Raw genomic sequence first — 23,357 nt, forward strand, 5'->3', positions numbered from 1 at the left:
ACTGGCGCAAAAGCTTTAACACTGGAGCGTGAACGAAACTGTCAATTAGACTCAGACCTACACTGACAAATCAGAGATTTATTTAAGTGTACGGGACGAGCAGAGGGGGCAGATAGATATCCGCACACAACAAATGCGTTTGAGGAAAAGAGTGGATGTGATGTGTAAGAGGTGAAGTTGTTTGGCTTCATTTCTCCGTCACTGCCTCCTCACGATCCTCACATCAACCAGCACATGAATGAAACCGGGATTAGATTTGTCAATACATTTTAAGTGAGGAGTGTGCTCTATGAATTGGGATCATTGATTGCACATCAGAGATACAGGATGAATCAGTTAACACCACCGACAGAAAAAAAAAAAAGAAAAAAAACAGCATGCATCCCCGATAGCTGCATCACTCACCAAATAATAAAGCTTGTCTTACATCATTAAGTTTTTTTTTTTTTTTAGCATTAATAGGGGAGTGAATACCAGGTGGTGAAGGAGGTAAGCACTTTCAAAATGGGGCTTGGGGAAGGTGTAAAGCCTTATGTGGAGCCCCAGGTGTCTAGGAAGAGGCCTGATAATTACCTGCATGGCAGGCTGCTATTTCTACACAGGTGGGTGGGCTGCTGCATGTCTGCAGCAGAGGCCAGCAGAGCCCTTCATTAGATGGTCCAGTGACGCTCTACCGGGTGCACTTTCACTCACTGGTTTGCTAGGGTGGACGCAATTATTCGCTTCCTCATAATGTTTATTCCATCAGCACAGAACAGGAGACCACTATAAACAAAATGAAATGCTTTAACACGTCACCAAACAGTAAAAGCTTCACCCTCGTATGCATTGTTAGCATTATTTTTTTTTAATATAACGAACAATTACGTAAGGAAAAATTGTCACACAAAAGAGCAAGCAGGACTCAGTTTTCATTTCACTTCTCGTATTTCAATGTTTTATTAATTCAAATAATTTAAAATGGACACAAAATATCCAGCCAACAGTCTGCACAAATAACAGGTTTCAGAGGCACCTTTTCCACCCAGATTAAGACAGCGCTTCAATGTGTTTCCTTGGGAAATGTAGGCCCCGCTTGCATTTAGAACAGAGAGAAAACCTGCCCAAGAAACCCTGCCAGGTGCAGCGGGTGGGGAGACAAATTCTATCAAACGTGGAGGTTTTCCTACCGATGTCTTCTCTGGTACCCACATGGCTGCTCGGAGAGCTGGGTATTTGAGAGCACACACTGCTTTGTAATGAAGCAGGGGTAGTTGAAGAGTCACACCATAGTATGCTTAATACAGAGAACAGATTATTATTATTTTTTTTTATAAAAGTTGTCTGGCAACCTACCCTGTTCCCTTACAGCCTCTGATCTACATCTTCACACACGACCACAAAGACAGCTGAATATGGACATGTCGATTAAAAACTTTTGAAAATACTGGACGCTGAAAGAATTTTAGAAAAAAAACAAAAACTTCTTGTACTCCACTGCTCACTTTTATCCATTCCTTTACTTCATTCAGATCACAATATGAAAAATACAATTTAAAAAAGATGTTTTCATTTCTCTCCCAATGGTGAACCTTGCATAATCTTTGTAGCGACTTCTTTCATTATTTCCTTTGAGCTCAATTTGAAAACCTGGCTTTAAAGTATTTAAAGTAACATCCTGGTTGAGATTCCAGACTGAGCAGAGCTGTGCAGTACACGGTACCATCACAGCAGCATTTACCAAGAAACACTTTGAAAAGAGCTGATCTAAGGTCTGAGACAAGATGAGTTTTGTCTCATTAACAGACAGATGTTAGAGGCCATGTTTTGCACCCATGGTGTGTCATTCATTCAGAACAGGCCAAAGGAAAAACACAATTGATGGCATGATTTTCCCATTGAAAGTGAATCTTTCCTTTACGAAGAGGAACAAATATTTTTCATCACGTCTTTAGGGATGTAAATAATTAACAAACCTGTAACGCCAACACGACGAGCAAAAATGGTGGCGAGACAAAGGGAAAGGTATGAGTACAAAGTGGACAGTCTGGATCGGGGGTAAAAAGAGTCAGAAAAAGGAAACAAAAACTTCATCATCACACTTCAATATTTATATTTACACTCTCGCACTCACACACATACATTCACACACACCCACTGAGAATTTTGCTGATGTATTAAAGTCGCCTCAATGCTCGCTTTTTATCTGCTTTCTTTTTCCCTGCTACATTATTAGTGCTACTACTACTACTGTTGCTATTGATGCTGGTGGTACTGGCTCCGTTAGCTCCATTACCCAGAGCTGCTGGCACGGCTGCTGCACTAGGCCCCGCTCTCTTCGTAGGGTCACCCGCGTGCTTCTTCGGCTGTGGGCCGTCGTTAGGGTCCTGAGGTGCCCCAGAGGTGCCGCCGGGCCCGCCCATGGCGTGGATCTCTGTGAGCAGACGGGCGCGGGACTCGTATTCTGCATAGTCCTCTAACAGCAGGCGCCCGGCCTCTTCGTTCAGAGCCGATTCCGGGTTCGGATGGATGAGAAGACACTTGATCGTCTGCAGGGAAGTGAAGAAAAAGATATAGAAATGTGTAAAACAGTGAAAGCAACAAAAGTGATGCTCAGAACAACAAAAGACTGATGGTCCGTCTTACAAGTAAGACATGTCTGAGGCCGAGCTCTGCCTTCCAGTCCCTCTTCAACACGTTGACACAGATCTCTCCCTTGTGCCCCACGTTGGGGTGAAAAATCTTGGTCAGGAAATACCCCTTGGGTGGAACAGCAGGGAAATCCTTCCCGAGGACCAGACGCATTCGGAAAATGCCACCAGCAAATGGAGTTCCCTCTGTCAAAGTATAAAGAATTCATCACATGAACAGTATGTCCTGACTGTGCCAAACTTGATGCATAAAAAAAAAAAACAGGGTCACAGAGCTGCAACTGAGTCAACTGAGAAAAACAGAAAAGATTCAGTCAGTCACACATCACATTAGTTCAAATTCAAAATGATAAAAACTGTCACATACACTTAAACGAACGTGACCTTATGAAATGTACTTTATTGCCACTTGAACATGATGAATACATTATCTGATATTTGATACGAATATTAGTTTCAGTTTTCATAAATTAAAGCGATGCAGAGAAGGCACTCTGTGGCGGAGTTAAAAGTGTGAGTGTCTCGCTCTTCAAGGCCTCCTTAAAAATAACAAGGGCTGAAGCAATGAGCACAAGATAGGGTTCAAGTGGGTTGTGTCTCACATCACCCACAAAATCCATATCTTAAGCCATTGTACAGAAATATATATTTTCAAGAGGCCATGGAAAAAAAACCGATGTCTACTTTGTATAACTGGTGCTGTAAAGCACCTCTTCATGAGTTATCTTCATGAGTAAATGATGCAAAAGATTGGATAGTCAAGCACCAAATACCTAAACGTCATGGAGCAGACAACTGTCTCTGTTTAGCCATCACAACAGAGAGGTCAACAGGTCCGAGCTGTTATTATCTCAAGCTGGAAAGAATAGGTTGGTCATCAAGTGGAATCTCTCTCCAATGTCAAATATTATATTATCAAGCTGAATGTGCAGCATTTGGGCAGCTAATACACTCTAGACTACAAGTATGATGCAGACGCAACACAAACAGTTGTAATTAAGAATACACAATAAACCATAAGCAGGGTTTTCCCTCGGTTTCTGGAGGGCTTAGGTGTTATGGCAGTAGTGGGGGTTGGTGAGCAGTTATTTGACTATAAGCTATGAATTTTCAGGTAATTTTGGAGTATTATCATTACAGTGTTTATAAACATTTTTTTTTTTTTTAAAAAGAAGCCCTGTTTGCCATGAAAATAACGATCACTGACTGTTAGTAAAACAAAGCTTATAGTGAAGCTACAGTGGTTTAGGTGCTGCAAAAAAACAAATTCAGTGCTGCACCAATGTGCTATAATGGTATAGCAGAAACCCTCATAAGCAACACGTTAGCAAGCTGACTAAAGTAAGCTCCTAGTTAAAAAAAAAAAAAAAAAAAAAACTGAATTAAAAAGGGAAGGATTTCACGGGATGTTTTTTAACTCAATAACTTTTACTTTATGGAAAATAAATCCCACATTAGCTACTTGACGGTGGAAATGATGAAATCATCTAGAAATTGTTCCTTAATTTTAAGTTTATCTTTAACGGAGTCGACTCAAGAGTTGTGTGATTGCTCCCTGACAATTTGCATGTCCAATTTATGAAATGTTAAACTCCACGTTGTCTTGACCTCGTAGTAATTTTATTGAACCAAGGTTTTAGATGTTTTTATGAAAAGTGACAGTACAGCATCATACACGGTCTTATCCCTAAAAAGTGTATAAAAGTCAATACAGAGTTCCCATCTATGTGATTAATTTCCAGCTAAGGATCTTATAGCCAACGTTGGCTTTGCACAACATCACATTGCAATCCTTACCTGGTCCTTCAATGGCTGTGTGAAGTTCAGTTATATCTTCTTCGCTGGGATAAATCTTGATACCCTCAGGCGGGTCTGCTGCTAAAGCTGAAACCTCTTTGTAGACCAAGCGAAGAACATGAGGGGGCAAATTCTCCACATTGGAGTTCTGGAGAGAGACATGACAATGGTTTAGCCAACTCCATTTTTTTTTTAAATCATGAACAAACACCAACAAACAGGTGGGGGAGGGTGGGGGTCTGTAAGGCTGGGCGACATGGACAAAATAAAATATGAATATATTTTTGACCAAATAGCTCGATATAGATATTGCAACAATATCATAAGGATGACTTTTGGTGTTTTTACATAATATTTCCAAATTGAGATTATTAATAAATAACCATCAGTGACATAATTTCCAAATGGGTGAAGACAAATAGTAGAAGAGTCACAAGAGTCTGGTAAGTTCCAAAAATGATATCATTTTATTGAAAAGCCACCTTAAAAAGTAGGAAAAGACAACAATTAAGCCATATCATGATGTGATCAAATATTGACATATCGCCTCGTGCGAGTATTTGAACAATGTTGAGTGAAATGATGAAGTTGCTTTACTAATAGACACAGCTTACTAACGTGTAAAAATGAAGATGACCAGAACAGAAACTAGTTAAAAAGCACCCATCTACAAACCGTGCGTAGTATGTTGAAACTCACCAACAAATGCTTCCAAACCATGCACACAATTTTAATAGTCAATATCTGACAACTGTTATCTATTTTTTTCTAAAGAAAAGAAACACATAATATAACTGACAAAAGTATATACACCATGTCAGTGGGTGTTGTTTGTATATTTTTTGAGGACGAGCAGAACTATTTTGTACCTGCATTTTGAACACGTGTAAAATATGAAGTCTGTGAAAATGCGGAATAGGACTTATTATCAGCTTCAAAAAGCCAAATGCTTTTCTTGTATAACTACGAATTCATTTTGTTAACACAAAAGCAAACCAGTGTTCGTGGTTTTATTGATATCTATTCTTCGATGTGTTGGTTTTTCAACAGTAAAGATCACATCAAACAGGAGCCATTCAGTTTAAGAAACAAAACACCATTAGCATCACTTCAGACCCCTTTTCTCTTGATTTTCCTTTTTGTGTGTGTGTGTGTGTGTGTGTGTAACCACATACGGACGTTTTCCATGTTTAATTACTCTTTCTAGTTCTTTAGACCCTCCTCGGTTCTTGCTCGTCATTAAATTCACAAGCATTTTTAAGAATAACAAATCTTGAGCTGTAAAGTTTCACAGCTCAGCCATCGCTTCTCCCACCGCATTATCGTCCTTGTGGAAGTCAAACAACTCGTAATTTCATTCACCGAATGCAAGTTTTATCAGACATTTCCAAAAACCACGAAAGGCAGAAAACAACACAATAATAAGGTCCAGCCGGTAGATAACGTTAACTTTAACGTTAGCATTACTAGCCCTAGCTTCAGTCAGTTACTCTTTAAAGCCGCCGAGCAGCTTTAAATATTGCGATTGTGATTAATTATAACAAAGGTGCTTATTAAATTAAACAAATACAGATGTTTAGTCTTGATAAACACCCGAAACTCCAGCAAATAGACACAACGCAAAATAAAAAATAAAAAAAAACATCGACCGCTGAACATCGTAATGAAGCTAGCAGCTACTACCGTTAGCCATTAGCAATAACCTCGGTCATCCGTCCTTACCATCTTCAAAAAGGGAGATCTGCAACGGCGATGGGTGTCAGGCTGGTGTCCGATGTGAGGAGCCTTTTCTGTTGACGTCTTCAAAAAACTATCTTTGATGAAAACTTAGCCGGGTCTCACAGGTTACTGCTCTTTTCTTCTTTACGTTGACACAGGAACAAAAATACGATCCTCGGTTTAACCTGCTGCCACCGACCAATGGGCATCTTAGCGATGCGGTACGTCAGAAAACTTGATCCAATCACGATGCGGTATTATCGTTGCGTCACGATCCATAGGCCAATCGGACACACAGATTCAAAAACATGGCTGAGACTATTCAGCGATAGGTCCGTTTAAAAAACTCACACCCACGATCGATACCGAAAAGATAGAAGTGTTATGTGAAAAACAATTAAGATGCACGAGCACACACACACACACACAAAAAACACCCACTGCCGATCACATCTATCTGTCAGTGGAAGATCAATCAGTACTGAGTAGAACAGTATTTGATCAGCAGACTGAGACTGATACAGACAGAGCTGAATTCAATACTGCATCTTATCTAAAAACATCCATATGCCAACTGTGAACAAAGCCACCAAAAGCAGACACAGCTCTGTAGAGAAAACAAAGGCAGGCACACATTTACAGCAGTAGCTAAAACACACACAAAAAATGGGAAACAAACAAAATATTCTCTCACTCAGTTAAACATAGCAACACTTTACTCCCACAGTGCAAACAAACAACAGCGGATTTCTCCTTATAAAATGGAAACATCCAGTTTAACTCAAGATGTTTTCTCACACAATGACCAGAACATGGTTTGTTGTAAGTTTTTGTTGAATATCAGATCACATAAAAACCTACATAGGCCTGTGCAGCACCAGTATCACCATGTATATTTTACTGCTATTTTATTGCTTTTCTATTATTCTATTATTATCTTATTGCTTCTGTATGCTGCTGTAGCGAAAAAAAAATTCCCCTCTGGGATTAATAAAGTAACTACCTACCTACCTACCTACCCATATGTGCAAAAATGTATATATCTATGGTATAAAGTGGCTGTCTTAATAACCAAAACAAGGATTATTTTTTAATTTAGCTCAATTTTGGGTACTTTATTTGAGAGTAGAAGAGGGAGTACATCACAGACTATTTTCTGTTGTGGTCGTGCATAACCGGCAAAAAGATGCAGGAGTCACTGGCACATCCTTGCCAATACTGCAAAACACAAAAATAATGTTTGTATTTTTTTAAATATGTAGATTTATAACAGTAATTATCCCTGTAATTCAAGCGCTTAGTCATGATTTAACACACACACACACACACAAACCAGACATTTAACCAAACAGAGCTAAAAGTGCTCATTCTGAAGAGATTTATGCATAAAAATCTGGGCCATAAATGCTCTTAAGATGAATGTGCTCTGAGGAAGTGCTGCCACCTGCAAAATAAGTGGTGCCAATTTTCTATCCTCTTATCTGGATCAAATATTGAGGTTCTTCTATCGTAGATTAACTTTTAACTTTTCAGCCACTTTTAAAATATTGAGGTTTTTGTCTTGTCGAGGGGACGACAAGCATGCCATATCATTTTAACATGACAGGATTGCATTTAGGGCCCTATATTCATGTCATACCAATACTGATGGAAAAAATAAAACTTATTCCAATATCATGGATCAGGATAACTGCATCTATAAGGTATACAACACCCCCCCCACACACACACACACACCTTAATATGCATATAAAGCAGACAGTCATGTCATCTTTGTGTCCTCGTCTCTCACAAGTGAAGACTAATTTTCAACAATGTACTGATTAAACTCCTTTTACCTGCTGTTTAAGACTTTGAGCGTAGATAGATAATCTTTAAACTATGTATCATAGTGGGTTTTACTTTTTTGTGTCATTATATACCCTGAAAATAATGAACAATGCTGTTGTTCGATCAATGTGTTTTTTCACTCAATAGCTGAAAGTTTACAGTTTCTTTATTTAAATGAAACTTTCAAATTTAAGGTAATGGTGGTACCTTGCCTGAATTGAGAGGGACATACATTGAGTCAATGTTAAATTGTTGGAAAAATTACTCAAGAGGCTTGGTTCAAAATCAAACACATCGGACATTTATTCTTGCAAGAAGGAACCCTCAAAGAGAGGTGTCCAGCAAAAAAGGGGCCTTCCCTCCTCCGTAGGTCAGCTTTTATACAGTGGGACAAACAGTAGACCATCACCCCCATTCCCTTTGTACCTGCTTTTGTATGGTAATACAGAGTTGGTTGTAGGTCACAAGATAGTCGTCAATTAGATGCGGAAAGAATCATTTGCAAATAAGACAGAAAACAAAGGAAACTTTTCGGGGCCTCAGACTTTCCGGAGCCACAATGCAAACAAGAGGAAGATACAAATCTTTCCTTTCCATCATATCCCTCCTGTTTATACAAGGTATAACATAACATGTACATAAAAAGGAAAAAAACAAAAGAATCTTTCCATCATATAAAAGAATCTTTCCATCATAAATATAAGTTAAATTCTCTTTTTGTTGTCTTTTACACTTTAAATTTGTTTTATTTTACTATCTTAGTGGTAAATTAGTGCGTTCCTTTGATATTTTCTTTTTCACAGTAATTTGTTTGATTTTTATCCTGAGGATGGAAAAAAAAAAGAAGTAGTGTAACACTTATAGCCCATGTGAGCTGTGAGGTTTCCAAGAGAGTTTACGGTCCATTACACCCCAAAACGTCCCATCTGTGTACACCCAATTGACAGTTTATTAATAGCTAAAACTAAAACAGTGTAATACAATACTCTCAGATAAAACATTTCTTTTGTAAAAGTGGTTGAAAATGTTTTAGAGAAGTGTTGAAACTGTGTTTCACGTCGTACAAATTCAACACTGTCAAAAATCCTCCAAAATAGCCACAGAGCCCAGCAGTTTAAAAAAAAAAAAAGAAGGATTAATTAGGGTAAGATTTAAAGAGCTGTTGGGTCAGAATAAATCCATTTTAGTTAGGTACCTCATAAAGTGTATTATATCTGTATAATATTTGTGTTTACTAAAAGCATCAATAGCCATGCTGAGCACTAGGGGGCGCTTCAACACAGCGTCATAGTCATTAGCCGGTGGGGTGAAAACGTTTGCTGTCACCCAAGAGATAAGTTACCTGTATTTTTTTTTATCTTATAATTATTTGTAACAAGTTTATAGGAATCATGATTAAGCATTATCTAATGCTGCTTTGAATACCGTAAACAGGCGTGATCAGTAGCGCAACAACAACAACAACAACAATAAAAACAACGAGTCCGCTTCCTGTTTTCTGGATGTAGCTGTCAGACTCCAGCATCATTTTTTTTTTTTTTTTTTTTTTTTTTTAACGGGGAATCCGCTTCATCAGCAGGTCAGCAGCTTCTATTATCTATTGTTGATTAATAATAGGCTCACTTCGCCGCTGGTTTCCAAACTGTCAGCAGCCAAACAAAGAGTGTAAACAGTGTCACGGTTTCGCCTCCGTCACGGTATGCTAACGCTTTAAGTTACCGCTAGCTTGGACGGACCGCAAAACTGCTCGCCGTCTGCAACGTGGCTCGTGTTAGTTAACGTTTCTTACTGTGTGTTTGTGTTTGTGTTTGTGTCGTCTGCAGCGTTTAGTATGAGCGAAGGAGAAGTGTTTCATGAGAAGCAACGATTGGAGCTATGCGCGATTCATGCGCTCAACAACGTGCTCCAGGAGCGGGTGTTTACCAAGGAGACAGCCGACGACATCTGCAAACGGTAGGGTAAACGTCGTGGCGAGGTGTCGGCGGCGCCCACAGGTACAAAAGACCTGCGAGTGTTTTTGCATCAACTATGACAATATTCAAACATAAATCTCTTAAACGGGGGGCTCTGCTGAACAAGTCTGTCCAGCGGCAGAACGACTAATGACTTAAGTTGATTTCCTACATGTCCCCTGGAGATGTTTTTAGTTTTGCCTGTAACGCAGCAGTTGGTTGTTTTCAAAAGGCACATTTGAGATCTTTTTTAATAGATGTCGGATTTTCAAGCTGCCTGTAATGATCAAATGTTTGCTGGGGACAAAACTAAATCATTTCCAGTCTTTGCCGGCCGCCAACCTGCGTGATCTACAGAAGCAAAGACCGGCAGAGCGGATAATTGTGGAAATATTGGATTCAATTGGCTTTTTTTTTTTTTTTTTCTTCCAGATTTATGTAATTTTTGCAATGATCCCTCAGATGTGGTCATTAAACACATTTGACAAAGATGGAGGCAGGATATTTTAGGTTAATTGTCCCCGCTGGGATCAGTGAATTATTCTACATAGATATGAAATAAAATTGTAATAAACCCCAGAAATATAGGAATTTCTAATTCACTCCAAGCATAATTTATTGAAATATGTTCAGTAAAGGAACATTTTCATATATATATATATATATATATATAAAACAGAAATTTAGATATGTTTGATAGGCCAATATTGGTTGGGCTGTAATTACTAGCAAATTGGACATCACAAAAGAGTCCAATATCATGCATCCTTCTAATTCTGCTTCGGCCCACTACAGTGATCCCCATGTTTATGTTGTTGTTCACATGTTAACCTAGTTTCAGACACAGCAATAACATTTTTAACAGTGTTTTAGTTGAGAGAAATAAGACACATTCTCACTTAGTAAGGTTTTGAGTGGGAATGCAAATTTAAAACTTCAACCATCCCTGGTTTGATTCTGTCCTGTGTTCCATATTTATATCCCTTCCTATCTCCCCACGCTCCTGCCATCATTCCTGTTGTTAAACTGTATAATGAAGCCAAAATGCAAAATAATTATCTTTACAAAATCGACATGAGTTCATCAAATGACACTTTGACTCTAGGATTTCTTGCTTTTAGACAAAGACCACCTCCAGTGAAGTAAAACATTAACTCACTGTTATGAAATTCAGATTAACCCTCAGGGGGAAAGAACAGTGCTGCATTGTGTTTAGTGAGGCTGCTGTTTACGTCTTTATCCATTAGCTGAACATGAGACAACATGAGTCATGAGCTTGGTAGCTTTTGACAAACAAATAACGCGTATCTGAACAAGGGGCAGCACGGACCAAAAACACTGCAGCCCAGTTAAATGAGTGACAAGAAGACACGTTCCCACCACTGGAAAGATTTATAACTGTGCTCTGCCAGACATGAAGTGGACTTTTTATTTAAAAGACTGTCTGTCCCTCTCTGCAGGCTGGCCCCACAGTGTGTGGTGAACCCCCATCGGTCAGTGTTGGGCACAGGAAACTATGACGTCAACGTCATCATGGCGGCACTACAGAGCAGGGACCTGGCCGCAGTGTGGTGGGACAAACGCAGGTGAGTGAGACGCACTGAGCCCCGTGTGATGAGTCACTTTTAAGCATGTTTAATGTAAATCTGAAAGGCATCATTTTCTGATTAATATATAATATATAAAAGACTTTTTCAGTTTGTAGTGACTTTCTCCTTCATTCAAATGAAAATATCAATAAGTTTGGTTTGGAGATGGAAGATTAAAATGACTCAGAATATCAGTAGCGTCAGCTCTTAGTGTCGTGCCATTTTATTCAAAGGACAAAGGCTTCTTTTCAGATTTAGACACAGAGATACTCATTTCTGCACAAGCAAAAGACCATCATGCAGCGCAACCCCGGGGCATGTTGCACTGTAAATAAGAAGGGTGACTCACTCTTTACTCACTCCATTACCATCTGCACATTAAAATTAGGATTTTATTTTGTTAGATTAGCAAGTGCAGCGGAAGTAGGTTTAGCGAGGTTGAGGTCATTCATTGTAAAAAAAAATGTCCTGAACATAACAGAGACTACAAAGAATATCTGAAGTTGGACGTTTTGTGTAATGCTTTCTTTCTCGCCTTTTCAAAAATGCAGGACGGTTGAGAGCCTTTGTGTGTCAAAGGTCCAGGGCTTTATTCTTAATGTCCCCTCTCGAGTGTCCCTCGGGATCGTGTCCCTCCCACTCCGGCGGCGGCACTGGCTCGCAGTTCGGCAAGTTAACGGACAATACTACAACCTGGACTCCAAACTGAAGAGTCCAGTCTGCATCGGGGGCGAAGCAGAACTATGGTAAGACATTTACAACTCAACAATGATTCCTGGGCTCTGAATCACATCAAAACTTGGCTTCTGTGTTGCTGCTTGGACTCGGTCTGAGTGAATGAGTCATCCCATATGGTGGTCACATGAGTGTTACTTCACCGTTTGTGTCAGGACACTGCATTGTATTAATAAACCCACAGTTTGTGTCTGTGCTCTTCTAACCTCGTCTCTCCTTTTTGTTGTCGTTCGTCTCTTTCAGTACATTTCTCAGCGAACAGCTTTCTCAGGACGTGGCAGAGATGCTCCTCGTCGTCAGGCGGGAGGTGGAGGAGGACGGCTCATGGCTGAACTCCGACAACCCCAAAAAATGAGATGCCTTGGGACAGGATGTACTTTTGCATAGCAAGGGGAAAAAAAACGCCTTTGGGAAAAAAGACAACCACCTCGTTTTTAGAAATTTCCTCAGGGAATGCACTAAAATACATTTCATATGTACACAGACACACAGAGGAAATTCCAAAGAGAAGCAGAGGCGGGCGGTTACTCCTAAAATGAAGAACTGTTTGATTGTAACAGCTGTCGGCCTCATATCACCCATGTACCTGCGGTGTCCTCCCTACTCTTGGTACCTTTTGATTTTCACACTGGGGGGGGGGGGCATCTATGGCATCAAAGATGCAAGTTTGAGGCAAATGTGGGTTGACGCTTTAGCTGTTACATGTGACTGAATGGAAATTTGCAGGTCGTATTTGTGCATGAAAAACATCTACAGTAATGGTAACTGAATAACTTTGATCACTAAACCATCGAGATGAAAAGGGTGGAACTGAGGATCATTGTGCTGCACGTACAGCGGTAATGTCAAAGTTAATCAGTCATGAAGCTGCGCCATCTCTTCCTTCGTCTTTGTTATCCATCTATGCACTGCAGATGTTAGATGTGTCAGCACTGTTTGTCTTTGTGTGTGCTCAACCAGGCACAGGTACCATGAAGGCATCACCTGGTGAGGCATTGAAGGACTGCGCCAGTGTCTCTGCATGTTTTTATACATTTACCATTCAAGACTCTCCAGACATTATTTATCTTTTTTGCCTTTCGTTTAGCTTTAGTATACAAAAAAAGATCAGTAGTCCATCACAGTGCACATCTAATCTCTTTCTGTTTTTATTATTGTTGTGTGATAATATATTTGACTCCACACAGCAGTGAAGCTGACACAAATCAAAGTGCATTGTGATGGATTACCTGTTGAATCAATGTTTCACTTCTCTGTCATGAATGAAAGTCGGCGGCTACACGGACGTTAGTTTAGTTCACCTGAATGGAAAGTATGCAGGAATGTAAATTACACTCTTCCCGAAACATGCAAAAACGCTGGTTCTGTGACTGTATGTAACCTTTCTTGTATGTTTGTATTCTGTCTCTCCTGTTGATCTATGCATATCCAAAAGAATAGGAGCACTGTCTCTGATACTCACTAGTGACTAACTTCCACATAAACCTAAGCTCAGAGGTTCATTATATTGAAACTTATTTATATTAAACCTCTTGTTTTCAGTATGTATCTGTTGTGAAACATGCTACGTGTGTTTGTTCTTGTAGACACGAGGAAGACCAGCATCGGGTTATTGAAGTTATTTTTTATTTATATTAGACTCTTGAGTGTAAAAGGATGCCATTCAAAAGGAGCATTGATAACCATACAAACTCAATTCAAGGGTTAACAAGGTCAGTTGGCGAGGAAGGGGGATTCAATGAAATCTCAAACCATACCATATATACACAAAACATCTTGGAGAGATCTCAGAAACCCAATGCTATACGTAGGGATTATTGCTAGTTACGGTAGGGCTACTGCAGCACCAGTAGCAAGAATCATATTGCTATGTACCTGCTGTCGTTGCATGGGATTTGTAGTTCTCCATTCTCGAGATTTGAGTGGCAGTTGTAGTTCTCCATTCAATCATTAAAACAGGGTCTCAGTAGCCCTCAAGTATTTTTTTAAGAGCAAAGGTTCATGATTATTCAGTTATTATAGACAGTGAGATATACAGAGTACCATAAGGTATTACAAGGAAAATACAGAATTGACACCTATAAAAAGTAATGATAAAAAAAAAAATGATACCAAGTGAAGGAACTGCATAACCATTCACAGAAAAAAAAATGTGTTGTCGCTACGTGCCAGTGCTTTTCTACAACAATATTTATATAAAAACTTGAAAATGAATCAGTGGTACAGATACATTTAAGAATATAAAACTACAACGTAGTAACGTCAATACCATTCTGACTTGCCTCACGACTGTTCACAGTTTACACAGTTTGGACAAACAAGGGGAAAGAATTTTGCCCAAGTGGACTTGGTTCATAGCTTTGCACAAACCAACCGGCAACATGACTGTCGGTTATATCAGCAGTCCATTGAGAACTGTTTCTTTTAAGTGCTTTTAATAATAATAATATTCAGTGGTACTGACGTTATGCACTTTGAATTCACACCTAGCATTCATTTTATTTAGATTAGTTTCTTTTTCATTTCATTAAAGTGTCCATTCATATGAAAACTAAACCTTTTTTTTTTTTCTATACATTTTCTAACAAAAAAGAAAATAATAATCAACGTGAATACAGGTTCCTCGAATGGGCGGGGTTGGGGTGTGATTGACTTCCCCCATAACCAGTCAGCATGCTGGGAGAGTACTGTACTTCCAGAAAAGATGACGGCATTCAACAGAAGACAGATTGAGATGGTCCGACGTTATATTGTGAGAAAATAAAAGAGAAGAAAAGAAAACTGGTTATTCACCCACATGACTCATTAAGAGAGGCAGACAGCGCGTGTTGTGCTCTGAACAACATGCTTTAACATGCTTATGCAGAGAGAACCAGTTACAGTCAATTAATTAAGAAGACTAATTCAGTTCTCAACAAGTTCATTGGTTTGGCAAAAAAAAAATTCAAATATAATTTTTTTCAGGCTTTCAACCACATCTCATGGTCGTCTTCAGCAGATTGGGTTAGCTCACTTGTCATGGAATTAGCTGAGTTACATTTTAAGAGACTACAAATTTGTTCAAATGATAAAATGTTGTCACACATAGATGGTAACTCCAAACTTTATCTGCTAAGGACATCTGAAATGCAGTCAAAAGCTCCACAAAAACTCCAGTAAAGTGGCCTTGAGGTTTTTTTTTTTTCCTTTTTCTGTGGCTATTGTTACATATGAACTGAGACAGAAAACAAAAGGTTTGGTTTCATATCAGAAACTGTTTACTGTCATTTACAATTATTTTGACTTAAAGAGAAATTGCAAAGGTCCACTAATTAGCTTTTTTGCAGCAGTGCTTTAATCTGCGTGGTCTTCTTCAGCAGGTATCATAGAAATAGCTAATTTGTCATAATGAGACTTAAAGTTTGGTCAGGCGGTCTTCTATATGGGAGAGAAACTTCATCAAACTTGATTGACTGAGAAAAACCCACAAGTGCAGATTAAAAATCAACCCAGAAGAAGTAAGGGGACCTTGAGTTATTTCTCATTCTGAATGTTCACTGTTTGGTGTGAAACAGCGAAATAGTGATAATAAAACACGATGAGCTCTCAAATTCACATAAATGATCATTTTATTCTCATATTTTTTGCATGTTTTGAAGCGCTGTAATCGAAATGAGCAAAAGGCCAGCCCACAGCCGGGTCTTGCGAGGTTGAGGGCTCGCCACCACGATAGTTGACCGTTTGCTACTGGTTACCAAAGCGAGCGGGAGCGCGAACAACTACAACAAAAATGGCCCAGATTGTGATGGTGTCACAAGTACAGAGGAACTCACAGAGGGGGGTGGGGACTGCCTGTCAGTCAGGGGTAGGCTCTCATAGCCAGGGTTGCCATTGGAGGAAACGTTTGGAGTCCTGTATAGAGATAGAAAGAGACAAGGACAGGAGAGAGAGGGAGAATAGAGGATAAAGAAGAGAGGGAAATAGGGGTGAGACACAATGAGAAAGACAGAGGGGACAGGGGGGCCGCAGGGTGACGGGACCCAAGGACAGGTAAAAGGGAAGAAGGAGAAAGAGTGATTAGAAATATAGTGCGGAAAAACACAGCACTTAGTAGAGCTAGTAGGTATTAGTACTCTCACTGTGAGCACCATCAGCAGCAGGCGTCCAGTCCACTCCTGACTGATGCACAGCAGGATTTGTACAAATAATCTGCAATTACATGCATTTAGGTCTGGGTGTGACTCACCAGTCCCATTTCAGCTGTTTGTTTTTTTCCTAATGAATTTGTTTATCTGCACAATAAAACCCAGAGAGCTTTTAAAGCCATCAAGACAGATTCCATTTCAGAGGAGTGGACTATATTTTGTTGTGCTGGCTGAGTTTCTGAGCCTGGACAGTTTGATTCAGTCAGTATCCTTGTATTTGTGGTCAACTGGCATTAAAAAAGGAAGTAAAAAGTAGTCCACGACTACATGGCACTAACTATGCTTGGATTCCTCAGTGAGGGATTAGAAGGGGAGTGGGGAGGGGGGGGGGGGAACAGAATAAGATGAGAAAAGTGTGAAAGAGGGGGAACCAAAAAGGAAGCAGGAGGAATCATGAAGAGAAAAGCAGCAGGACAGATGGCGAGAAAGAGCCTGAGAGCTCTGGACACCACAGTGAAGAGACGGATGAGAGTGATGCAGGAGGGTGTGTGTGGGGAGGGGTTACCTATAGACAACCTGAGCCTCACACCGCCGGAGTTTTTACGAGCGCGGCCTCATCAATGACACCCTCCCCCCAACACAGCAGTAGCATGCTACTGTTTAGGAGACAGGACGCCATTTGAGACAAGATCTGTGAAAATGACCGAGCGGCCTATATCGTCTGTCCTGAAACACTTGACAGACGGATAGACAGACACACAGACAGACAGACAGACCTCTGCAGTTGTGTCTGTTTCTCTGCCTACACTGTAGTCCATATTGACCTGTCTGTGTGTCTGTCTGCAATGCATGTGCTTAACCTGACAGCTCTGTGCATTTGGACTAAACCTCCCTGTGTATATGGAGACACGAGTGTGTGAATCTGCACTCAAACTACCTATTCTGACGTCTCCTGTGTAAAGAACGGTGTGTATTATATACAGCAGCTGTTACGTGTGTCGTCAACATAATTACAACTGTGCTGTAACTCTGAGCTTTGAAGGGGGGTTGTGATTTTAAGCTTAATGCCCTCACCGAAAAGACTATGTGTCTGCACAGAAATATCTCAACAGTGCTCAGTCAGTCTCTATGTGTGCACTCTGTGTTGTCAAACTTCTTCCTGGACTTTTTAAAATCCCTGATCTGGAGGGGCACTAGTGTATAAGCTGCCCATAATATCAAAACAGAAACACACGCTTTGATGACACTAAAACTGAATCTCAGGGCAGCTTCCTCCTCTTGCTGTCTGTCTGTCTGTCTGTCTGTGTGTCTGTGTGTCTGTGTTACTCACGGGAGGGGTGGCGCGCTAGAAAAGGGGGGTGTCCACCCGGCCCCCGGGTAATTATAGAAGGGGGCCATGGCCCCTCGCTGAGACCCCGAGGCCGTCTGTCTACGTGCCTGATGGGAGGTGAAGGGGTCCTCACTCTCGCTGTCCGAGTCTTCGTACTCCTCAGATTCACTGTTGCCGTCCATGAAAGAGAGAAAAGGGGACGTGTGAGAGTAGAGAAATGATGAGTACCACCGTGTCTTTAGATGCAATGTATCGACTATTATAACTACATGTTATATAAATCTGTTTGATGATCATTGTTTTTATGCAAAATTGTGCAAAAAAGGCATGACAAACACTTAAGACGGTAAATATCATGTTTTTATCCCCAAATAGTCTCCACATAAAACTATTGATCTCCAGTAGCATTGCACTTTCAGCTCCAATCACAAACTACTGAATCTTACTGTGAGCTGACGACACATGAACTGGGCTTATATGTATTCGAAGCTAACCAGCTAATTTTGTTCCACATCCACCAAACCTTCAATCAAAACCACAGAATTTCAAACTGCACAAGTCTGAACAACAGGAATAACATTCATATAAAAGCAGGCTGAGGAGAGATACCACCAGCTTTTATTGGAGGTTTTGGCTCTCATAGAATACACTAAAATACCCTCTCACACATGCCAAGTGGCATGCAGAAATGCCAGAATTTTGTAATTATGATGCACTTGTGGAGGATCAGCTCATTGTTTGTCATGAATGGTGGAACAGAGGAGTCCCGGCCCTGAGGGACAGACAAATTTACTAACTTCCATCCAAGATCAACCTACGTTGTCTGCCACTGTCCCTTTCTTGTACCACTTTTGGCAGTTTTTAATGTAGGCACTTTATCGAGTTTTACAGTAAATAAGTGTGAGGCCATTAAAATGAGTTATTGCAGCAAAATAACAGCACTTACACGTTTCCTTTTTTTATGCACTCCTGAGGTGTATTGGAGACAAACAAATGCACACTTATCTCACCTGGGAAAGCTCCTCCAGGCACCAGGCAGGGAGCAGAGGATAGCAGTGAAGGCCAGAGCAGAGAGGAAAGAGTAAAGGGAGAGGTAGAGCAGCCCCTCCATCCCATCATAACACAGGCCTTTCAGGGAGTCTATGTAGTCCTAAAACCAAAAAGTAGAAAAACAGAAATAAGTGAGAAAAAAAAAAGAAGCAGTGGCTTGATTGTGATTTGCAGTACTTCTACATGCAGTGCTCAGCTCCCTGGATTACCTTATTCAGCCCCCGGCAGTTCAGTAGTGCCACCAGCTGATGAAAGTTGCCCTCTGTGGAGTTGAGTATCTGTTGAGCCTCCCTGAGTGATTTCTGTGGCAACACAAAATTGCTGACTGTGAGAAAACCACTGAAAAGGTGAAAAACATGTTGCATAAATGGTATCTCCTGTGTATAAATTAAAACCTACCTCAGCTTTGGGGAACTGCGTGAGAGCGTTTCTGTCCAGACTGGAAAGGTGTGTGTGAATGTTTGAGAGCGCCCTCTGCGACTGGGTCAGCAGCTAAACAGGGGAGTCAGTGGAATTAAGAGCTTTTATTTTGCATTATAGCTGAAATATATCATTAATATGCTGAGAGTGTAGCTATTTTACCTGGGACCTAATCATCTGAGGAAAGGAGGTGCAGCAACAGCTTTGCATCCCACCCTCAGATAATTTGTCCCTAAATGCCCTTGAGAGAGTTTGACACCCGACCTGCTTCGGTGTCAGCTGAAAGCCCGCAGTGTGAATATGTTTACATATAACGTGTGACTAACAGAGATCCCATTACCTGCTGGAATGGACTGTTCATGCGTCTGTTGCAGGTCAGGTAATAATCCAACACATCTGAATGGCCAACAAAACAGCAGTGGCACAAAAGATCAAGGCACAAAAGAAAAGACGTGGAAACATTCATGTGTCATTATACCAGATTCTGCTCACAAAAGCACATTTGGAGGGTAAATCAAGTGCATGGCAGGGACGGGGGAAACAACTAGCTCTTCCAGAGAGTATTGTTTGGACAGGGAGAGGTGAATGGTTACCTGAGCTAGTCCCAGTGTTGAAGTTGGTGGAGTTGAGGACGAACGCGTTTGGATCTGAGCAGAAGTCACTGAGAGCCTGGCGATGCAGCGAGAGTGACAGGGAGAGTGACAGAAGGTGACAGCAGAGCAGGAAGAAGCAGTGGGAGAGAGAGGAGGGAAGATGAGGCCAAAGAGGGAGGGCAAGAGAAAATGATTGCAAGGAAAAACTTAGTAAACACACTGACCGAGGGTCATACTTTGCTCTGCAGATGCCCGACAGTAGCGCACAACAAAGTGGAAAATATTGATCAGCCTGCATCACATGCTGTCTCAGACAAACCTGCACTCCTCTGACATATTTTTTTCCATTAGATCATCCCCTTTTATAACCTCTTTTTTTTTTTCCATATCACTTGCCTTCTGGCCTGTTTTTGGAGAAATAGCACACCCACAAACACTCAGCCTGAGATTCCCCCACCAGAAGAGGGAGCGAGAGCCACACAGAGAGCCTGGCGACTGATTGGGGAAAGCAGTGACCCGGGGCAAAATAAAGTGGGCAGGCCCACAGCTGGCCCATTGTTTCCCTGTCAGTGACCAGGGACAGAGCGGCTCTGTGTGGACCCACAGGCCTTGGGACGTCTCCCGCCAGCCCCACATGACACAGAGACTCTTAAACTGAGCAGCAGTGCAGAAAAACACCCCCAATTTACGCTCTTCACACGAACCAAATATCTCTCAGAGACTCAAAATGGACAGTCTCTTGTTTGGGACATAGAGATGTTTTTATGCTCTTTGTCACTGATAAATGTCACTGTTCTGAAGGTGGCTGGAGAGTCGCCTGTAAAAAACAGCACGCTGATGTCATGTTTGCGCATTAAAAGCACAGCTGGACCTTCAGATCCACTCTCCAGCAGCATGTTAGTAAATGTAACTTTCACAGGATTACACTCACACTCCCACTTCTATGCATGCTCATCATAAAGACCCAAGGCACAGAGGCACTGTAACAGCCTCGAGCCTGTACCACTGATGGCAAGCTGATGGTTTCCCCACTCTCTCTCTCGCTCGTCACTCACGTTAGTGCACTATAAAAGTGATCTCAAGATGCACTCTCCAGCTCTTCCCCTCCTCACTCTTGTTGAAAGCACTTCTCTTCATCCTCCATCGTTACTTCTCGAAGCCAAACACCCACACACTTGCATGTAAAACACGCACTTTAGTGCGCGAACACACTTTGTTTACAAATGCGCTCATGCACACGCTCATTGAATCTTTAATCTCTGCCCCATTTTCCTGCCTTTCTGGTCTTGTGCCATGACTGCAGCGTTCCCTAGGAGGCAGGTCTTTTCACAGTTTAGCACAATGGGCACAGAAATCACACACCAACCCACACATACACATCGCTTTGGCCTGCCATCGGGGGTCAGCCTCCTAAAGCTCTCTTCCTCTCAGCGACGGCCAGCTAATCCCATTCACTTCCTATTTCTGCGGTCCTGGTCCCGTTCCCCACAGCAATTTCACTTAGTCTACTCACCACCACAGTGGCTGTCTCCAAGCCCAGGGAGCCCCAGCTTAGGAAGAGAGCCAGCCAAGCCAGCACAGTCATCCTGAGGGGGAACAGCACAAACTCTTCAGCCTAGAGGACACCCTGACCATCAATACAGCGTTGTATGGTTTGTGTCTGAAGATACAGGAGTGTGTGTGTGTGTGTGTGTGTGTGTGTGTGTGTGTGTGTGTGTGTGTGTGTGTGTGTGTGTGTGTGTGTGTGTGTGTGTGTGTGTGTGTGTGTGTGTGTGTGTGTGTGTGTGTGTGTGTGTGTGTGTACTCACAGGATGAGCAGCCAGCGGGCTTGTTTGGCCAGTCCCAGCAGGATGAACAGACACACTATGAGGTCAAGCAGCAGCAACAACACGTATGACAGCCACCTAGAATAAACAGGTGATGCTGCTTACTACATATTAAACACATTAGCCTATAAATTCAGCAATGAAAAAAAAACTGGCGTCAAAGTCCACTTACTGTTTTTTTTTTTTTTTTTTTTTTTTACTAATTTAGTTAAAACATTATGTTACTTTTTTATTGATTTTTTACAACACGTGGTTGCACAAACACAAAGCTTACTGTTGCTGTGTTTTCATGGATGAATAAATTGAACCTTGACCCTTCAACTGCTCTTCTATTGAGCACAAGTGACACAAGCAAATGCCATGAAACTGCTCTGTTATAATATTTCTAACGAGGACAAGAGGGTAGACTTTGTGACAGTAGTTTCTCATGTGTTTTAAAGAAAAACTTAATAGTGTAGGTTTTTGTTTTGATTTTGTCAGAAAAGGAGTCAGACATGATTAATTCAAATCAAAAATTAACGTCTCAGTCATTGACCAAGTATGTGGTCTCACACAACCAACAGTATTTAAAACAGTGCTCTGCAAAATTTTTTGCCGTGACTGTTTCAAAATGAACCGTCATTACAAGTGTACTTGAGCGGTTCCACCAAACAGTGATTTTTTTTTTTTTTTTATTAAAATATTTTAAGGTCATCTCAAAAAGAAGCAGATAGATACTTTATGCTGGTTTTGATAATTTATTCAAAATAATAATAATAATTTTAAAAAAAAGTATCAAGCAGATTAAAGAGTAGTGTTTTAATTATTCAGAAATTTCATTTTTGATTTAGAATGTAAAAATGTAGTAAAATATATCACATTTCAAATGAAATGTAATTTCACATATCAAAACATGTATTTTTGGCCCGCAGACCTCCATCCAGATTAATTCACGGCTCTTCATAGAAAATAATTTGGGCACTTCTGTTATAGGCAATAATGAAGTTCGACGGGGGGATGCTATCTCTCTCATTAGCAAACCAATCCCCATGGTCAACCTGCCTTCCCCCCTCTCAGAGAGAGCGCAGGACCAGAGGGGTTGTTTAGCTGAATATATGCGTTTTGTCTGTCTGACTCATTGATCCTTGATGTGAGTAGTAAGAATCTATGGCCCGTACATGACTCTGAAATATTCAGCAGCCTAATTGTGCTGTGTATTGATGAATCTCATTGTATTTATAAACGCTCCCACTGGACCGTCGTCCTGACAACAAATCACCTGCTGGATATAAATTAGATAAGTGTTTCATCACAGCCATTACGTGTCGGTAATGTGCAGATTATACCTTGCTCCTTTCATCATATTTAGATTTTTCCACTTCATCTGGGATTAAAACTCTCACTATCCACTGTTCCCAGAATTTAAACTGCAGAGAAGATTATAAGAAGACGTATGTCTTTATTTAACAGAAAAAAAGGAAGCATTCATCCAGCGTGTCTGTCTTCACTTTCAATCAGAGTTTGTCTTTATCGTTTATCTTTGTTTTTATTTTTAGCTTTAGTTTCTGTGTAAACTAATGTAGAAACAAGAGCTTGAACTATACTTAACTTCTTGCTGTTACAAGCGAGGGATGTGATTTGTTTATGAGGACATTGTTATTAGTAAATGGATATTATTAATCAGTACTGGGATATACTTGATGACTTTTATTTATCAATTCAAATGTGTCCATCTCGGTGTCTATTATCGAATATGGGAAAAAAAAAGTATCCCATCAACCAA

At 40.7% G+C, this 23,357-nt stretch overlaps 3 protein-coding genes across 9 annotated transcripts in view; 1 reads left to right on the forward strand and 2 right to left on the reverse strand.

Annotated features, from left to right (window-relative positions):
• Window positions 1–928: 928 nt before the first annotated feature.
• Window positions 929–6,310, reverse strand: ube2s (ubiquitin-conjugating enzyme E2S). Its single transcript, XM_069695849.1, has 4 exons — window positions 6,150–6,310; window positions 4,428–4,575; window positions 2,626–2,816; window positions 929–2,528 (listed from the first exon to the last, which is right to left on the reverse strand). The coding sequence occupies exons 1-4, from the start codon at window positions 6,150–6,152 to the stop codon at window positions 2,157–2,159; spliced, it is 714 nt and encodes a 237-aa protein (XP_069551950.1). The 5' UTR covers window positions 6,153–6,310; the 3' UTR covers window positions 929–2,156.
• A 2,985-nt stretch (window positions 6,311–9,295) lies between these two features.
• josd2 (Josephin domain containing 2) lies at window positions 9,296–13,798 on the forward strand. Of its 2 annotated transcripts, none has more exons than XM_069695859.1 (5): window positions 9,296–9,555; window positions 9,800–9,929; window positions 11,389–11,514; window positions 12,069–12,263; window positions 12,496–13,798. In XM_069695859.1, exons 2-5 carry the CDS (start codon window positions 9,808–9,810, stop codon window positions 12,605–12,607), a joined length of 555 nt encoding a protein of 184 aa, XP_069551960.1. In that variant the 5' UTR covers window positions 9,296–9,555; window positions 9,800–9,807; the 3' UTR covers window positions 12,608–13,798. The 2 variants fall into 2 exon arrangements, with proteins under 2 accessions (XP_069551960.1, XP_069551961.1); XM_069695860.1 differs by lacking the exon at window positions 9,296–9,555 and adding an exon at window positions 9,657–9,673.
• A 61-nt stretch (window positions 13,799–13,859) lies between these two features.
• ttyh1 (tweety family member 1) overlaps window positions 13,860–23,357 on the reverse strand; it is a 98,004-nt gene continuing 88,506 nt past the window's right edge. For 5 of the 6 annotated variants that reach the window (XM_069695826.1, XM_069695825.1, XM_069695824.1 and 2 more), the window contains 10 exons: window positions 21,578–21,673; window positions 21,283–21,355; window positions 19,770–19,845; window positions 19,517–19,572; window positions 19,156–19,248; window positions 18,966–19,058; window positions 18,717–18,856; window positions 17,707–17,874; window positions 16,065–16,143; window positions 13,860–14,939 (listed from right to left, as the gene is read on the reverse strand). In XM_069695826.1, coding sequence (XP_069551927.1) covers window positions 14,856–14,939; window positions 16,065–16,143; window positions 17,707–17,874; window positions 18,717–18,856; window positions 18,966–19,058; window positions 19,156–19,248; window positions 19,517–19,572; window positions 19,770–19,845; window positions 21,283–21,355; window positions 21,578–21,673 — 958 coding nt within the window. In that variant the 3' untranslated portion in view covers window positions 13,860–14,855. The remainder of the gene's footprint in view (window positions 14,940–16,064; window positions 16,144–17,706; window positions 17,875–18,716; window positions 18,857–18,965; window positions 19,059–19,155; window positions 19,249–19,516; window positions 19,573–19,769; window positions 19,846–21,282; window positions 21,356–21,577; window positions 21,674–23,357) is intronic. The other variant, XM_069695827.1, reaches the window with a different exon arrangement.

This window comes from Brachyistius frenatus, unplaced genomic scaffold, assembly GCF_029030835.1.
Source record: "Brachyistius frenatus isolate BFR_SWC_R1_liver_20210118 unplaced genomic scaffold, ASM2903083v1 Contig_20, whole genome shotgun sequence".
NCBI lineage: Eukaryota > Metazoa > Chordata > Actinopteri > Embiotocidae > Brachyistius > Brachyistius frenatus.

What these genes read in the sequence shown, in the direction of transcription:
- ube2s (XM_069695849.1), bottom strand. An exon ending in CACAGCCATTGAAGGACCAG is followed by an intron (nt 2,817 to 4,427) that starts GTAAGGATTGCA and finishes ATACTTTGACAG; the next exon opens with AGGGAACTCCATTTGCTGGT. An exon ending in GCCTCAGACATGTCTTACTT is followed by an intron (nt 2,529 to 2,625) that starts GTAAGACGGACC and finishes ACTTCCCTGCAG; the next exon opens with ACGATCAAGTGTCTTCTCAT.
- josd2 (XM_069695859.1), top strand. Translation starts at nt 9,808, where the DNA reads ATGAGCGAAGGAGAAGTGTTTCATGAGAAGCAACGATTGGAGCTATGC. An exon ending in GCCGACGACATCTGCAAACG is followed by an intron (nt 9,930 to 11,388) that starts GTAGGGTAAACG and finishes CCCTCTCTGCAG; the next exon opens with GCTGGCCCCACAGTGTGTGG. An exon ending in GTGTGGTGGGACAAACGCAG is followed by an intron (nt 11,515 to 12,068) that starts GTGAGTGAGACG and finishes TCAAAAATGCAG; the next exon opens with GACGGTTGAGAGCCTTTGTG.